The sequence below is a fragment of the Ixodes scapularis genome, unplaced genomic scaffold, assembly GCF_016920785.2.
Source record: "Ixodes scapularis isolate PalLabHiFi unplaced genomic scaffold, ASM1692078v2 PGA_scaffold3__209_contigs__length_174095766, whole genome shotgun sequence".
In the NCBI taxonomy this organism is placed as follows: Eukaryota; Metazoa; Arthropoda; class Arachnida; order Ixodida; family Ixodidae; genus Ixodes; species Ixodes scapularis.
The window spans coordinates 43,726,499-43,742,177 of record NW_024609868.1 but is presented as its reverse complement, the minus strand read 5'-3'; the positions used below and the strand labels follow the sequence as shown (position 1 = coordinate 43,742,177).

The window sequence follows — 15,679 nt, the reverse complement described above, 5'->3', positions numbered from 1 at the left end:
GTGACAACTTGTGATACTTTCAGCCTGATTTCCATTCATATTTTTGCCTGGAACATTCTAAATGTGCGGGTCGTCCAGATTTTCGTAACTGGTGCGAGTTGCAACAATAACAAATTCTCTGGCTAGTGCTGCGCGTCTTGGTCGTCTCAGTTCTTTGTTGGTCTAAACCAAAATATAATGGCCAAAGAAAGCTGCTTAGAGCTCTGTAATTTTTTCACCTATTACGTCCAAGCTGATTGCATTTTTTTAGTTATATTTCTATTACGTTACTAGAGCCTCGCACACTAACTCCAGAGTGTGCGATGCAAAATTAAAATGAGATACCCAGAAACCCATTGCAGGTGCCCTGAGGTCGCTGACGCAAATTTTGATGAATGTATTTGGAAAAATATTTGGAGGAGACCAAATACATTTGGTTGTATTTGTATCTTGTACTTAAATGATTTTTGGAGATGTAATTAGATTTGTAATTAAATACATTTTTGACGAAGTATTTTGTATTTGTATTTCGATACATATCTGCATGTGTTTTGCTCATCCCTGCTTCGAACATATGTCTTCAGGCAGTCCTGGAAGGATGATAATGAATATTTCATTAACCTTTATGAAATATCATAACCGTAAGCTTTATGAAATATCATTTATCATTCTTTCTTACTTATGCCTATTTTTTAAAATCTGGTATCATTATTCATTCACGTGTCAAGACACATTAGCACTTTCAGCATTATTTTTTCAGCTCCTCAAAAACAAGGCTGACGTTGGTCAATGCAACGCGAGTGATTTTCGTTTTATTTTATTATGTATTATTCCTTTCTTCCTTCTTCGGACTTCTGCAGTTTGGAATCACCTCGCCCCACAAAATGCTACGATTAAGGACACAATGTGCTTTCAAAGTGTTTTCGTTACACTTTTCTTGTTTTCTTTTCATTGGAACCTTAACTGAGTGTTCGTTTTGTCCCAGGTGTCGTGCTCTATATGGCATATGATCCTGAAGCATAATAAATAAATCGTACACCTCACTGACTAAATTGATAATCTACTCCGTCAATCTGCATTGCCACATCTCAAAGGCATGCCGACCTTTTACTGCGTAAATATTTCACACCTAATTTGCATTTTGCTGGTCTCAGACATGACAAATGAAAGCCATTTTACTTGCATAGACCGCTCCTCTAAGCATGCCACCGACCTGCAATAAGAAAACGTAGATACTAGCGGGTAGTATCACTAAAGTGTGGACAGGAGCACAGCACGACCCTGGTCTTATCTGAGAGAAGCATTAAAATAAAAAAGGATTAAGGGCGACTATACCTTCCGTCCCCGTCTCCGACTCGCCTTTGAAGAGCGTTAAGTTTACTTTCTGATAACGATGGTACAAATATTTTGCCCAATTTTCGGACGTCCTGTTAGATACGGTTCCGCCGATTGGCTGCAAGACACAAATAACATTCCGTGCCCACCTTTGCCCGGACATTAACGAGACCAAATATTGAGAAGTGCAATCAAATAAGGACAGTCAAAAGAATTCCCTCATATCGGTAAAGCCGGAAATAGAGCGCAGTGGTGTGTACACAAAGACACCATTCAGCTGAAATGTACATAACACACAGAATGTTCACTTAGGAAACTGCCTGCGTTTATGGATATACCTGTCTCGCGCGGTGCTTGTGGTCCTGCCATCTTCTAGAGCCTTTCAAAACTCTAAGCAAAAGCATCTGACTTTTGAGAGACGCCCTATCGCCTCCCGTCTCCAGTGCTTCCAGTTGCTACCGCTAGGAGAGCAAACTCTTTAACTTAAACGTTCTAACAATCCGATTGTTGACTTGCCGTTCGAGTGGCCCTTTGAGTGGCCCTTTGACTTTCCATTGATTCCATCCTCTACTAATTGTCGTTTTCTTCTTTCCCTTTGCTAGAGCACAGCGGTGCACTGGTATTTGAAACGTAGTGGTGGTTGTTCACCATCTCCTTGGACTGCCAGAAGTTGTTGATGAAGAGCAAGTTGGACCACCAGGCTCGCTCGCACAGCTCAATCTCGGTGCCCATGATGTCCGTCCAGAAGGGACCGTCGCCCAGCACGGGCATCAGGAACAGCAGGCCTAGCGAGAGCAGTAGCGGAGGGGCCATCCTGCGCGAAGTCGTTGGGCACCATCACCACCGAGCGCTATCATCGAGGAAATCAACTTCTACCATCATCGTCATCACCCTGTTCGTACTCATCGTAGACACCGTCATTATTATGGACGTGGGCTTTGTGAATATCATTATTAGCGTCTTCATTTATCTTCTTTGGGGTCTCGTACTCGCAATATGCATGGAAGTGGGACCCGTCAATTAAATAACAAAAAAAAAAAAAGCCTCTTCAAACCAGCAGAGGCTGCGCGAACATAAAATCTACTTAACTCCGACGTAACAGTGGCCCTAGATGCCAGAACTACAGAGTACGAGAGGACATCGAGCATGCGCTGCTCAAAAGTACGCGGCAGGTCCCAACGATATTGGGTCGGAATGCTCCTTACTTTAAACAACTCTACTCAGTCTAGTGTGGCCCAAGTACACTGGCACGCCACACCACTCACTGGCCAAAGAGCTCATCGGTCGCGGAGTAATTTCAAGGATAAAAACAATTTTTTTCTTTCACTTCTTCCTTCGTAAAACATAAAGTCTAGCGGATATCGGTGTTGACGTAGTAACGGGAGTTACTTATGGGAATGATAGTAACATGAGGCTCAAAAATTAAATAAGAGCGAGAACTTGATCTAGGCTAGTGACGAATGCCTTGACGAGTATAGTGGCTTCGGGTAGTGGCTCGTCTCCAATGGCTGTAATGGCTGCAATCACGGAAATAATCAAACCCTTTAACTCAGGCTGCATTTACATGAATTCGACCGTAGCGCATCGAATCGAGATTTGACAATTTTTATTTGTAGCAGGTGGGTAGAATAAGAAGTAGGAAGACAGGCTGCGTGCGATTGGCCCATGCACGATTTTATGCGCTACAATCGCATCCGTGTAAACGTAGTCGGGAACCCTGCACGTATTTTGTGCTTTGTCTATTCCAGCGCGTGACAATCGGCTAAAAATGAAAACGTAAGAGAGCGGGCGACCTGATGGTAGTTTCTCATAACGCGCCATACCCGAAACTGTGGTAAGAAAAAAGCGGAGTCGAAAAAGAAAAGATACAGGAGGAAAACGTCTCAGACTGCTTCCTCCCGTGTATTTTTCTTTCTCTCCTCGCACCTTGTACGCACCCATAACCACGCACCCATAAACCACGCGACCCCGATCTAGCAGTTGGAAACACTCTCAAATAGAGAGAAAGGGGAAGAAAGAGAATAAACTTTAATAAACGACTCAAGTCTGAGCCGTTTTTAGCCTTCATTGGAGGATGAGGGTGCGTTGTCCTCGTCCTTCTTGGGGTCGGTGGGTTTGGCGTCCGAGGATGGAGTTATTTTTCCAATGTGGGGACGAGAAATGACCACATGGTTGCTTGCAGATCTTTTGGGGGAGCAGCCCAGCTCGCCCAGGAATAGGGGACTGAGGAGGGAAGGAGGGAGGGAGAGAGACGCGGTGAGGGAGATTGAGGCCCCGGGACAGGACCAGTATGTCTGCTCATTGGAGTGGTAGCCTCCGCAGTCATTGCAGGTGGGGCAACCAGATCGGAACTGGATGATGTGCATATAGTTCTCTATAGGACGAGCGAAGGTTTGTACTTGTTGGAAAACAGAGGCCTCCTGTCTGGAGTGGGACCAGGAAGGGGAGGCGCTGGGACCTGAAGCTGGCCATATGTGCAGTTCGTTCCTTGTGATGTTGGGAGCGGTCCTCGCGGAGATGGTATGGTTCCGGCCAGGATGTTGGGGGGCCCTGAGGTTCGCTGTCGCGGGCCAGAGTGTGTACTTGCTCGTTTCCTTGAATCCATTCTAGATAAACTCTAAGTTGTGAACCGGTTCGCATGTATTCGTGGAAAGAAGTGTGGATGTGACTAGTCAGTGCTTGCACCTCAAAGCTGCGGAGAGCTCCCTGACTGTCCGTCTACACAGTGATGGTTTCCGTGGCGTGTTGGTGCAGGATAATTGCTTCTACGATGGCTTGTGTTTCCGCCTCCGCTACTGAAGGAACCCCGGAGTGTAGCCGCGTGGTGGAGGTGGAGAGTTTGACCGTCGTCGTCACGGCCTTGTCGTCGATGACTTGAGCGTCAGTGTAGTATTTGTCATGCGCCGGTTCATGGAGATGGTCCGCTCTGTCTTGCCTGCGTTGCGCGTCTGTAGTGCAATTCATGTTGCGGGGTATAGGGTGAACGACGAAACGGGTAACGTCATCCCAAGGAGGTGGAGTCGGGGGAATGGGAGGTGTGTGTGTGTGGGGGGGGGGGGGGGGGGGGGCAGGTGGTTTTTTCAGCGCCCTAGCAAATGTAGGATGGCTCTGCCATGTGCGAACTTTGTGAGTCGGTGAAGTTAGGCGCAGTGGTGGTTTTCTATCCGCCCATCGAGGGAGTTGAAAAGGGACATGTCTTCTATTTCGAAATTGGGGGTGTAGAAAGGGACTTCGAGGATGTTGCTGGTGCACTTACGAAAAGCCGCTTCTAGGCGCCGGAGTTGCGTGGCCGTGAGCTTCCGGCAAGGGTGTGCGTATTAACGCGCGAGTAGACCATGGTTTCGATTACCTTGCGCAGTTCATGTTCCTTGAGGCCTTGGCGTTGCCGGGTGATGCGCCGGATCATCTAATTCACTTGCTTGATCTGTTTGATAATCAGAGGAGTCCACACCGACTGCAGCCGTTTTGCTGAAAGATGAAGCCAATGCCCTGGATGGGTGGGCGTCGAAGAATCGGTGAGACGTTGATCTGAAGCATGAGGTCTCAATAGGTCTGGGTGATTATGCGTGGATCTTTTAAAACCACAACGTATTCCCTCTTGTTGGGCGAGCTTGTAAGGCTGATGGTCTGGGCGTGAGCGTGAACTACGACGAGACATTTCTGCAGGGTGTCCTCCTGCTCTTCATGGAAGCCTGTGCAGCGCTAAAGGATGATATCATCTTCATAGATTGTGTGATGGAGGTCTGGGATGGCGGATAGCTGGGCTGGAAGATTTTTCAGGGTAAGATCGAAGAACTGGGGTGACAGTATTGAGCCCTGGAAAATCCCTCGCCGCAGCGCAGATGGTTGTGACGGGTTTCCGTCTGGGTCGATGATGAACAGCGTTCGGTCCGTGAGAAAATTCTTGACGTAGTTGAAGAGGCGGCATCCCGGCTGGGTCTCGTCGAGGTTTTGGAGCATGGCGGCAGGATCTACGTTGTCGAAGGCCTTGTGGATGTCCACCCCGACGATCGTACGTTGGTGAGTCGTGCTTTTGTAGTCGTAGAAATCCGTGCGGATGCGGCGGGCAACGTCTTGTGTGCTCATATGCTGGCGGAAGCCTACCATAGTTGGGGCAAAGTGTCCGTGGAGCTCTCGGTGCTACGCGAGCCGTTGGAGGACCATCTTCTTCTTCAGCTCACCAAGACAGGACGTCATGGATATAGGGCGGAGGTTTGTGACCATGCTGGTAGCCTTGCCTGGCTTGGATATAGTGACGACTTGGGCTTCCTTTCATCCTGAGGGTATAGAGCCTGTTTCCCACGCTTCATTGATTAAGACGAGCAATCCTTCCAGCTTTACGTCTGGCAAGTTAGGAAGCATCCCATAGGTAATAAGGTCGGGGCCCGGTGCCGTGTTCCGTTTGAGTTGGCGGAGGGCTGCTGTAAGTACTTGGGCAGAAAAAATGTTGAGTTTATGCCGCCGTCCGGTTCTTTGCCAGGTTGGACGGTGTAGCAAAGGTGTTGAATATTCTGAACGGCCAGAGGATAAAAGGTGTCCCGAATCTACTTTGACATCGTGTTTGACGGTGCATTCAGCGCCATCTGAAGCTTCTTTAACGTTTTATTTACGAGGCTTGTTTTGTCCGAGGAGAGTGCGCATGGTTTGCCAAGACCGGGGAGTGCGGAGTCGACCGTTCATGTCGTCGCAGCTCTAGAGCCAGTTGTGTGTTTGGAGATAGTCTGCGTGATCCTGGGCCGCTGCGCTGAATTCCTCGAGAGCATGACGGAGTCGCCTTTTGTCGGTGCTCCGTTTCCAGACCTTCACCGCGCGTCGACGGCGCTACCACAGGGTCAGGAGGTGCTTGTCCACGTAGAGGTGGTCTTTCCTACGGTGAATTTGTCTATAGTGTGGGCTTGGATAATTGAGAAGAATGAGCGACTCCACGTCTTGTAGCCCTGGTGAACCGTATCGGTGCGTTGCAGTGCCATGCGTGCTTTGGTCCTCGATGGTGGGGCTGGTGCGTGCGAATTGAGGCCTGGGTCGTTTGGCACGGTGCCTGGGTGTGAGTGGTACTCGGACGATGCGGTGGCTGCTGCCTGACTTTTCCGTGGTGTTATCCCAGCAGGCGCCGTGATCGCCGCGGATCCACGTGAGGTCAGGGTTGGTGTCCGTTCCTTGTGTAGTGCCCTGACGTGTAGGATATGACGCGTCGTTGAGGAAGGACATGCGGCGGGTGTTTGAGAAGGCTTCCAATTTTCGTCCCATGACTGTGGTTCGATTGTATCCCCAGCTGTGATTGGGACAATTGAAATCGCCTCAAAGAAGGGTGGTGTCTTGGCCTTCCGTGGGTTCCTGTATGCTGTAGAGGAGGGAACGTGCGGCTGCGGAGACTTCGGTGTCCAGTAGGCGCCCACTACGGCTATACGCTCTCCGCCCATTCGGGCGTGGGTGACGACGTTCTCTTGGTAGGGGGAGTTAAGGTGCGTTAAATCCTGTTGGATGGTGGCTAGGTGTGTTTTTATGTGCGTAGCCACCATGGTGATGGGGGGCGGTGCTGTGGCCGTCCCCCGGGGCCTGTTGGCAATACTCGGCTGCGTGAACTTTTCGTACCCCGGGATAGCAAAGTCGACGTGGGTCTCTTGCAGGGCTATAACGTCGGGTTGGGGGTCGGTACCGCGCATGTATTGAATGAGCGTGTTTTTCTTGAGCTCAAAGCCTCGACAATTCTGGTGCCAGATAAGAAAGCTGTTCTTGGCGTCTCGATGCTATCTGGTTGGGCGTTTATCCATAGTAGGGTGCAGGAGCAGTAGTATTTAGAATTATCTAATGAGTGGAATGACCGTTCGAAAAAGAGCAAGGATGCTTCTTGCCCATTCTGCGTCAACAGATTCCAGCAAAGTGCAGATCAGGCTAGTTGCTGTTTGGAGAAGCAGAAGCAACCCATTTACTAAAGATGTCTCCGTTGGAACGGATGGTGTGTTTTGTTCTGATGAATTGCGCTTACTTGAATCAATTGGGACAGGCTCTATCACTTTGGAAACAATGTGATGTGGTAACTGAGGTGAAGTCGGGCGTGAGTTTGTTTTGTTTTCCTTTGAACCCCTAGCGACTGCAACGTACGAAGCCCTCTTTGAAGGTTGTTTCTCGGGCGTGCTACTCAAGTTTATTTGTGGAGTAGGCAAGCGCTCTTCACCTTTTCTGGCTAGCCCGGGCCATTCGGTTTCATAAACCGCGGATCTAGCAGTGCGCAAATCGACTGCGTGTTGTCTGGCGTAATTCCTGGTTACTGTCTCTGTTTGCCGTTTTAAACATGAAGGTGATGTAGCCATGTGAGCGTCTTCGCAGTTGAAGCACTTTTTCTTGTGCAGAACAGCTGTCTGTGTTGTCACGTGTGACAGTGCAGCGGCTGCATTCTGAATTTTGCTTGCAGGCTGCTCCTCGATGTCCATAACGACCACACTTGCGGCGCTGTATTAGGCCCTCCTTGAATAAAGTCCCTGGTTACCAGACGTGGTCGATGTAAACGAAGCTTGGCAGCGCCGATCCAGAGAAAAAAATCTTTACCACTGAACTTTTGCCTAACCTTTGTAGTCGCGCAACTTTGTTTTCTGGAGACATTAATTTATCGGCGATCTGTGCATCAATGACCACGGTGTCGACGTCCCTGATTACTCCAGTGGCGTAATGTCTAGAAAGGGGTTCGTAAGCTCAGATCTTGACTCCACAGAGCTCAGTGTAGCCTAGGAGTGCTCGCGTTGTCTGGCCATTTCTTGTGTCGATGGCAATGAGAATGAGACGTCTGTTATATCTGTTCTCAAGGATATATTCCGTGCACATATTCTCCAGGGTGAGGGACACCTTTAGGCTGCTTAGCAGTATAAGTATTGTGTTCTGCTCGGCCGGTGTGAATATGACAGTAAGCCGTTCAGGCATTACTGTACCGCTGCAGATAGTTTCAGCGCTATAGGCTGGAACTTGGGCTGTTTCACCTTCGTTTTTTTCTTGACTTGGGCTTGATCCACTCTCTGCTGTCAAGATCACGAAGTTTCATGTCACTAGATGGGTTAATGATTCGCCGTCATGATGTTATGGCACATTGCTGACCTGAGTGATGTCCGCAGTCAAGTTCATGGCTGAGTCTTCTGATTAGGCGATTGAACTGCCACGGGTGGAAGAAGGCTTGATGCAGTGATAGGTGGAAGCGTGTTGATTCGAGTGCAGCGACGTTAAGCCAGCAGACATGGCAAGGTCGATTCATTTGCACTAAGGAAAAAATCATAGTGCTGCAAACCACACCTCCTAAGGCGTGGTCAACTTCCGAACGATGTCAGTTTGTACAGTTCGAACCGGCGGATTATATATAATATTCTGAAATAACAGAGCAAGCGTAGAAAAATCACAACCTTCTTCAAAGATTTCTTCAAACCCACTTCTCTTCAAAAATACGCGGACATCCTCGCTCATTACCGCCACGAACGACGACAGTTCCCGCCACCGCACCCCTACCTATCCAGAGCCGAAGCGACCGCTTTTCTTCGGCTACAAACTAACTCGTATTCCCACGGCACTCTACTGCACGCCATGTACCCCACACTATATCCTGCTGCCTGCAACTTTTGCTCCCAGCCTAGTACCCTGTACCACATGGTCTGGGAGTGTCAGCAAACCCCATCCCTTGCCCCCAACCCTCACGCAACCTACGAGCAGTGGGTGGACCAGCTGACCAGTTCCGACCAAAGGCTCTGGTTCCGACCTCTCAGCCCAGCGTAGCCTGGTGGAGAGAGCCCGGAAAGCCAGCGCGGACCAGGGCTTCCCGGACTAAAGGAGGCCCCACACCGGGCGGGCGCCCAACCATCAGCGCCTGAAGCTCTATTTATTAAAAATTTATTCCTCCTCCTCCTCCTTCTTCAAAGAACTTTGTCTTCTTCTCTCAAAGGATAAATACTAGAGTGCTGCAGCGGAAAACATCTGCTTCAGGCAGCCAACGACGTCTTTTCAAACGATATCAGTCTTTTCTTTTTCTTTTTTGTTGTGGCTCAGTGTTTACTTTGGGAACCTTTATATATATATATATATATATAAAGAGAGAGAGAGAAAGAGAGAGGGAGGGAGATATTTAAACAAACTTGGGCAGTCAGTACTTTACCTTAATAAGAAAGAAAAAAACACGACGGGGTCGTTCTTACGAAGAGCATATAATTGATGTCTTACCTCCAGTACTTGTTAAAGAAGAACCGGAACACGTTGAGCCTTCCCTTGGACTCTTTGAGCTCTTTCCAGTTGGTGTAGACGACGAGTAAACCGCTGAAATGAGGAAGCACCGTTTAGGCCATTCAGACTGCGTCACGGTTCGCTCAATAGTTCGTCATATACTGCAAAACTTTCGAAACAAAAGAAGAAAAAAATCCCGAGTGGCTACCGCCTAACATCATAGTATTTTAATAAAGATACACTCTCTGGTACGTTTATTTTACACATTATTACTTATTAAGGTACAAAAAAGTGGAAATACGCTGTATTAGAACATAACATTAGTATGCATAATACGTACAAGTTATTATAAACCAATAAGATAGAAAATTTTTGTGAGCCCCGTCTTTATTATCAACCGTATTGATAGTTGTGATCATGAGACTGATATTTTAGTTTAACATTTTTATGTTAGAACCGTCCGTACAGCAATTTAAAATAATATTAATTTTAACGTGTAAACCAAATTAAATAATTATGAAAGGTCCTAGCTTTTTTATCCCTTCTGTACGTTACACAAATATTACGCAGATGTGTGGCTCGTCGTTCTTTAAAAAACGAAGATTTACATACTTATCGCACAGAAATAAACGTCTGCAGAGCATTTTTAGCTGAATTTGAGTTGCCCCATATATATATTTTGTATCGTGTTTTCTTAATCAAAAAGCTGGAGCGATAAAAAGAAATTGATTTCAGATGTTGCTGTAATAATCACACTGCATATTTTTTTATTCAATACATCTGCAGCGTTTAGGGGTAATCAGCTGTACTGAATGTAAACAGCGCGACACTTTTCTAAATTACTTCGAAGGAGTACCGGCGGGCATCAAAATGTATGGCTTAGGTTGGTGCATTAAAGGGGCACTTCCAACCACGATACTCGTTTCAATTACATTCCTTTGGTTTGAAAAGAAAACAGAAATAACCGGCGATCGCTTGATCGTTCTGACAGTGACGCGCCATGTACCCTACCCGCCACAGTTGGCCTAAACACATCCACGCTTTTTCGAATTTTTTCCAGAAAAGTTATAGTGATAAACACGAAGTACGCACGTCAGTGTTCAGGGTGTGCACATTGCCCCAAAATAAAGAAAAAAAAACTTGGAAGATTAAGGGCAGGTTTTCAGTCGTTGTAAAAAAAAATCTTGAAAAACGACTACTTGCTTTGAAGTTTGTCGCGCTCTGCAGGGATGAATTTTTTCCAGAAAACTCCCTCACTTTCCCCACACACACACAAAAAAAAAATGTCGACATTTTTTTTTTTTATTTCTCAATAACTTAATATAAAATTACCTTTCCGGGTTTTTCTACAAAATGTTTCAAGCTGGAATTACGAACTAATACTGACTTGAAAAATGACGTGCGAAATCAATTTTTCAGCAAAACCTTTGCCCAGCAAATCTGAAGCCTTTTGCAGAGGCTATGAGCACCACCCACCTGATCAGAAAGAAAGAATCCACGGCCAGCGTGAAGTTGATGATTCCGGAGAAGAAAAAATTTTCCGAGTACATGCCGTGACCGTTGAAGAGTCCGCCTGCGCAAACACTCGTACATCACACAAAAATCAATAAAGGCATGCATCAATAACTATAACCAAGACAGAAATATAACCGCGAACGTTACACGTTATTTTAATAATAACCTGCGTGCTGCCATTTTCGTCTACTAAGCTGTGGGTCACTTTCTTACCATGCGCAATAGTTTTCTTTAGTGAAATATTGTTCGCCACGCCTACAAACACAGATCAGTTAACAGGACTTCACGGCGGTGGTGAGCGTTGAGAAGATCTAGGGACCAACTCTCACTACACATAAAAAAAGATGCTTTCGACAAGGTGGTGCCATACAGTCGCTTTCTCTTTAAACTTTCTTCGTTAGAAATGCATTGAATTTTTTCTTAGTCATCGCTCTCAATTTGTTTTCGCCAAAAACGCCGGCCATCTTTCTATCTCTCGTCTCTCATGGCGTACCTTAAGGAACGGTACTCGGCACTTTATTCTTTTTAATTTACATTATTGACCTCCTTTCCTCTTGACATTTCATCTTCAGTTCGTCTTTTGGCGAAGGACAGTGTTGTTTACCAAATAATAAGTATCCCATTGACCACCTCTCACTCGAAAATGACATTGACAAATTTGCTGCCTGGTAGCGTACTGGAAGATATCTTTGAATATTAATAGGCGCATGCACATTTGTTTTCCGAACTTCTCCTTCCACCTCGCAAGCAACATTAATACTTACACTGTTCAGACTACAAACCACAACTAATATATTAGTGCTTCTTTAACTAATAATATATTTTGGAATGTTCGTGTTGACAAAGTAATATCCTCATCTAATCGCTTTCTTGGTTATATTCGTCGTAATTTTAAAGCGGCCCTTTTCAACCCCAGAAGGCTCCTTTACGTCACTCTTGCTCGATCTGAAGAATACGCTCTATCTATCTGGCATCTCCACCAATCTGTTCACTGTAACGCAATTGAAGCCATCCAAAATCGTGCAGCTCGCTCGTTTTTTCCGATTACTCCCCTTTGTTTAGTGTCACTGCAGTGACATCTCAACTACCATATTTGCTCTAGTAATAGCCGCACTGTTCATGAAGAAAACTTGAAGGTTCACTTTTCCGCGGAGCACGCGAATTGCCAATCACTGCAATCGACAGCACGATTCCAGCGGCTTACAGGACAGAGATAACGTCTTCGCGCGAAGATACCATCTGTAAAGATTGCATTTGTATGGAGAATCGTATTCTCGATCTAGTTATTCGGTTTGTAATTTATTCGCAACGCGATGACTGCGTGTATATGTGTTTTGCGGGAAAGCAGGTGCAAGGGCCTTGTTCATAAATGGTGCGGCTATTACTCGAGTAAATACGGTAACCCTTTCTGATATTTCCTTGTGTCGTGAAATTTTTAGGGTTTGCCTCTTTCAGAAAGTGTATTACTCCCCCTTTCTAAGACAATCTCTTCTTAGCCCACCCACCCGTGTTTCTTCAAGTGTACCACGTAGACAAGATCGCCCGACCCAAGGCCAAATCCACAGCCTATCGGCATTCCCCTCTATCCGAATCCGTCGTGGACTGGAATGTCCTTCCCGGTGGCATCGTCACCACCATCGATAACACCAAGATTTGCCTCGCGCTATCAGCGCCGAGATGTTTCGGTGGCGCCCTCTGATGGTTTCCTTTCCCGACGTCACGACCAGGGTTTGCCTCGCCGCGATTGGCAGGATTTACATCTGCCTTGTCGTGATTGGGAGGATTTGCTTGGCAGTGAACCGGCGATCGGGCATGCAATATATTAATACAGGAAGGAATTGTTTTGGTCAATCGCGAACTTCAATTACAGCAACGCTCTTGGTCGCACGCGTCGCTAATAGTGCGAAACAAAACTTGGCGTTATCGATGATGGTGACGATGCCATCGGGAACGCCGTTCCAGTATGACAGATTCAAGTGGGTGTGAATGTTGATAGGCTGTGGATACGGTCTTGGATCGGGCGATCGTGCATGAGTGGTCTAGTCTTGAAGATACATGGGCGGGTGGGCTAAGGAAAGACTGTCTTAAGAAATGGAGATTAATACACTTTGTGAAGGAGCAAAGCCTATGCCCCTAGGGCTCCTGGGGGTATTTGTAAATAAATGAACAAGCGCATGTTCATATTAGTTGCAGGAACCTGTGATTTGAAGAGAGAAGCATTATATAGCCACCTACATATACACGAACACGCTGTGAACAAACAAGAGTGCGTTTGTTCACACCAGTTGTGGGCAATGCGCGCGCGCAGAAGCCAGATTCCAGTCAGAAAAAGCGTCCGCGCATGCCCAGTGCCGATAGCAGCGCCACCGCGGTAGCAAGACGTCGGAGTGCTGAGTTGATGTATAGGAGGCCCGTGAACATACGCACGCTCCGATCCAGTGCCACTAAGAGTTGGCGCATAAAGAAACTTCATACGGAAGGGCTGGACGTGTTCGATGAAGAAGTAGGTATGTCCGAAGATGATCCACGTCATGGACAGGAAGCGGATGCCGTGCAGCGCCCCGAGACTGCCCGCCTTGTCCTCCGGCATGAGCAGCTTGCGGGCGTTGGTGTGCGCCGAGAAGCACAGCAGACAGTCCAGCAGGACCCCTGCGCCACCGGAGGTGTGAGACGGCGTGCGCGTCGCCATCCCCCCAAAAACGACAACAAGGGGGTGTGCTTATGTTTGTTAGTACACTTATGGCCGTTGTTACACTGCTCATACATCAAGCAAAAGACGCTCTGCAGACACTGCTTGAAGTCTGTTCCTTCCTCGTGTGACGGCCCCGTCACAATGGTCATAAAACCACTGCTGGCAGACAAGTTCGAAGCATAAATAGGTATAAAAAAAAACATAGTTCGCGCATGCTTGAGATATGTCCGTACATGATTCTGTCACCATGTCCGCAGCGAACGCCGTTTCTTTTGGACGGCTTATATGAGTAGCATGACTGCGGCATTATAGAATGCTCACTTGCCAGCGACTCCAGGTGGCGCTGTCTTTCAACGTATGTCATTTTAAAAAGCAAAAAAAAAAAAGATACTATCGACCATACGGGCGCAGCTGTTCCGGCTGGTTTGGTATATTAAGCAAATCAAGGTTGTTTTACTGCGCATGTATGTAAGAGAAATTTGAGATTTTTGTTCGCAAGTGATATGGTGTTTCGCGAAGTCTAAACATTTTTAGCGTCTTTCGGATACACGCATACTTGTGGCGTCTGTCCCCTCAATCCGCTTTATTTGCGTGTCTTTAGAAAATTAGTAGGAAGTTACTGCCTTAGTGAGCGAGTAGTTAAAACATCCTCACGAAAATAGTAGTTTATTCTTATTTTCTTTAGCGTCAATATGCCGGACCGTAAGAGAATCGTAAACAAAAAGTCCGTACATTGGAACCTCTGTGGTGGTCGCCCTTCATAGGTGTTCCCTCGAAGTTTGCGAAGCGACAACTGGATCGCTTGAAATCGCTGCTACACTACTGAGAAAAGTATGTAAAGTTCACTCTAGACACTTATGGGAATGAATGTCGAGTTGTTTATTGCAAAACAAAATCCTCATCAACAGTTGGATAAACGTAGTTACACTGGTGGAGTTTAGTATGTGCTGAAGAAAACTTTTCATCTACAGGGTGTCTAAAAATAACGTAAAAGTTTTTGTTTTGTTTTTCACTGCATATTAAACTACGCTTCGCCGAACGCTCATTCTCCGCCCCAAATGTAGCGCCAGTGCTTCGAAGTAGATGCCACCACACCTATGTATTTTATTTTCAAGTGCATTTTATTGTGTATATCTCCTGCCTTGGCTGCATATTAGCGGCCGGCAGTATCAATAAATAAAAAAAAAAGTTCCAGAAGTAACCGTTTTCTTCTTCACAAATTATAAGGGCTGTTCTGGAAATGTCAATGGGAAAATGGTGGCCGATGGGACTCTCGAATACGTGAGCTGAATAGGCGCCAGTTACCTCAAATGGGCTCTAGTAAAATGCAGTTCCAGGGAAATATCATAGACGGCACCAGCGAACCAGTGTGTTATCTCGCCGTAAGAAATCACAAGAGCTTGGTCGTAAGCAAACGCCGGTGCGTGAATGAGCTTAAAAATGTGCTCATGGCGTGATCTGCGAGTATTGCTCGTTGTTAGTTTGCCCAGTAAGAACCTGAGGGTCACTAGAGGATACGTGTGCGTCCAGAGGTCGATTGTTGTACATCCAAACAACCCTGCAGTAGTTTTTAGAAACAAAGTCCAGTGACCTTTACCTACCACGCTCGGATGAGGAGGGAACCTTTTCTTGAACTTGGCGCTCCTTCAGGAAAACGTCAACGGAGCTTCCTATTACTGTCAGCGACAGGAAGACGAGCAGAAGAACTCTGGATGTATAAGGAACATACGAAAAGATGAAACTAATTATAGTCAATATTTTCGAACTACACGCTTTTTTCTTTTCTTTTTTTTCCATTTACGGAAGGCACATACGTTCAGAGATTCCTGAAGTAAAAAGACCAGGTCAAAATTTTATTTCAAAATATATTTGCTTTATTTTAGCGCAGCGATAACTATACGCTGTTATGTTCAAGTTCTTGGGAAAAACTAAACTGGCCAAGAACACACTTAAAACTGAAGCGAG

The 15,679-nt window shown here is 46.5% G+C and overlaps 1 protein-coding gene across 1 annotated transcript in view; it reads right to left on the bottom strand.

The window, feature by feature from the left end:
* LOC8029675 (nose resistant to fluoxetine protein 6-like) overlaps window positions 1-15,679 on the bottom strand; it is an 84,964-nt gene that overhangs the window by 19,956 nt on the left and 49,329 nt on the right. The window contains exons 5-9 of the mRNA XM_029993201.2: window positions 15,316-15,422; window positions 13,498-13,671; window positions 10,984-11,080; window positions 9,508-9,600; window positions 1,963-2,128 (exon numbers count right to left, since the gene is read on the bottom strand). Coding sequence (XP_029849061.2) covers window positions 1,963-2,128; window positions 9,508-9,600; window positions 10,984-11,080; window positions 13,498-13,671; window positions 15,316-15,422 — 637 coding nt within the window. The remainder of the gene's footprint in view (window positions 1-1,962; window positions 2,129-9,507; window positions 9,601-10,983; window positions 11,081-13,497; window positions 13,672-15,315; window positions 15,423-15,679) is intronic.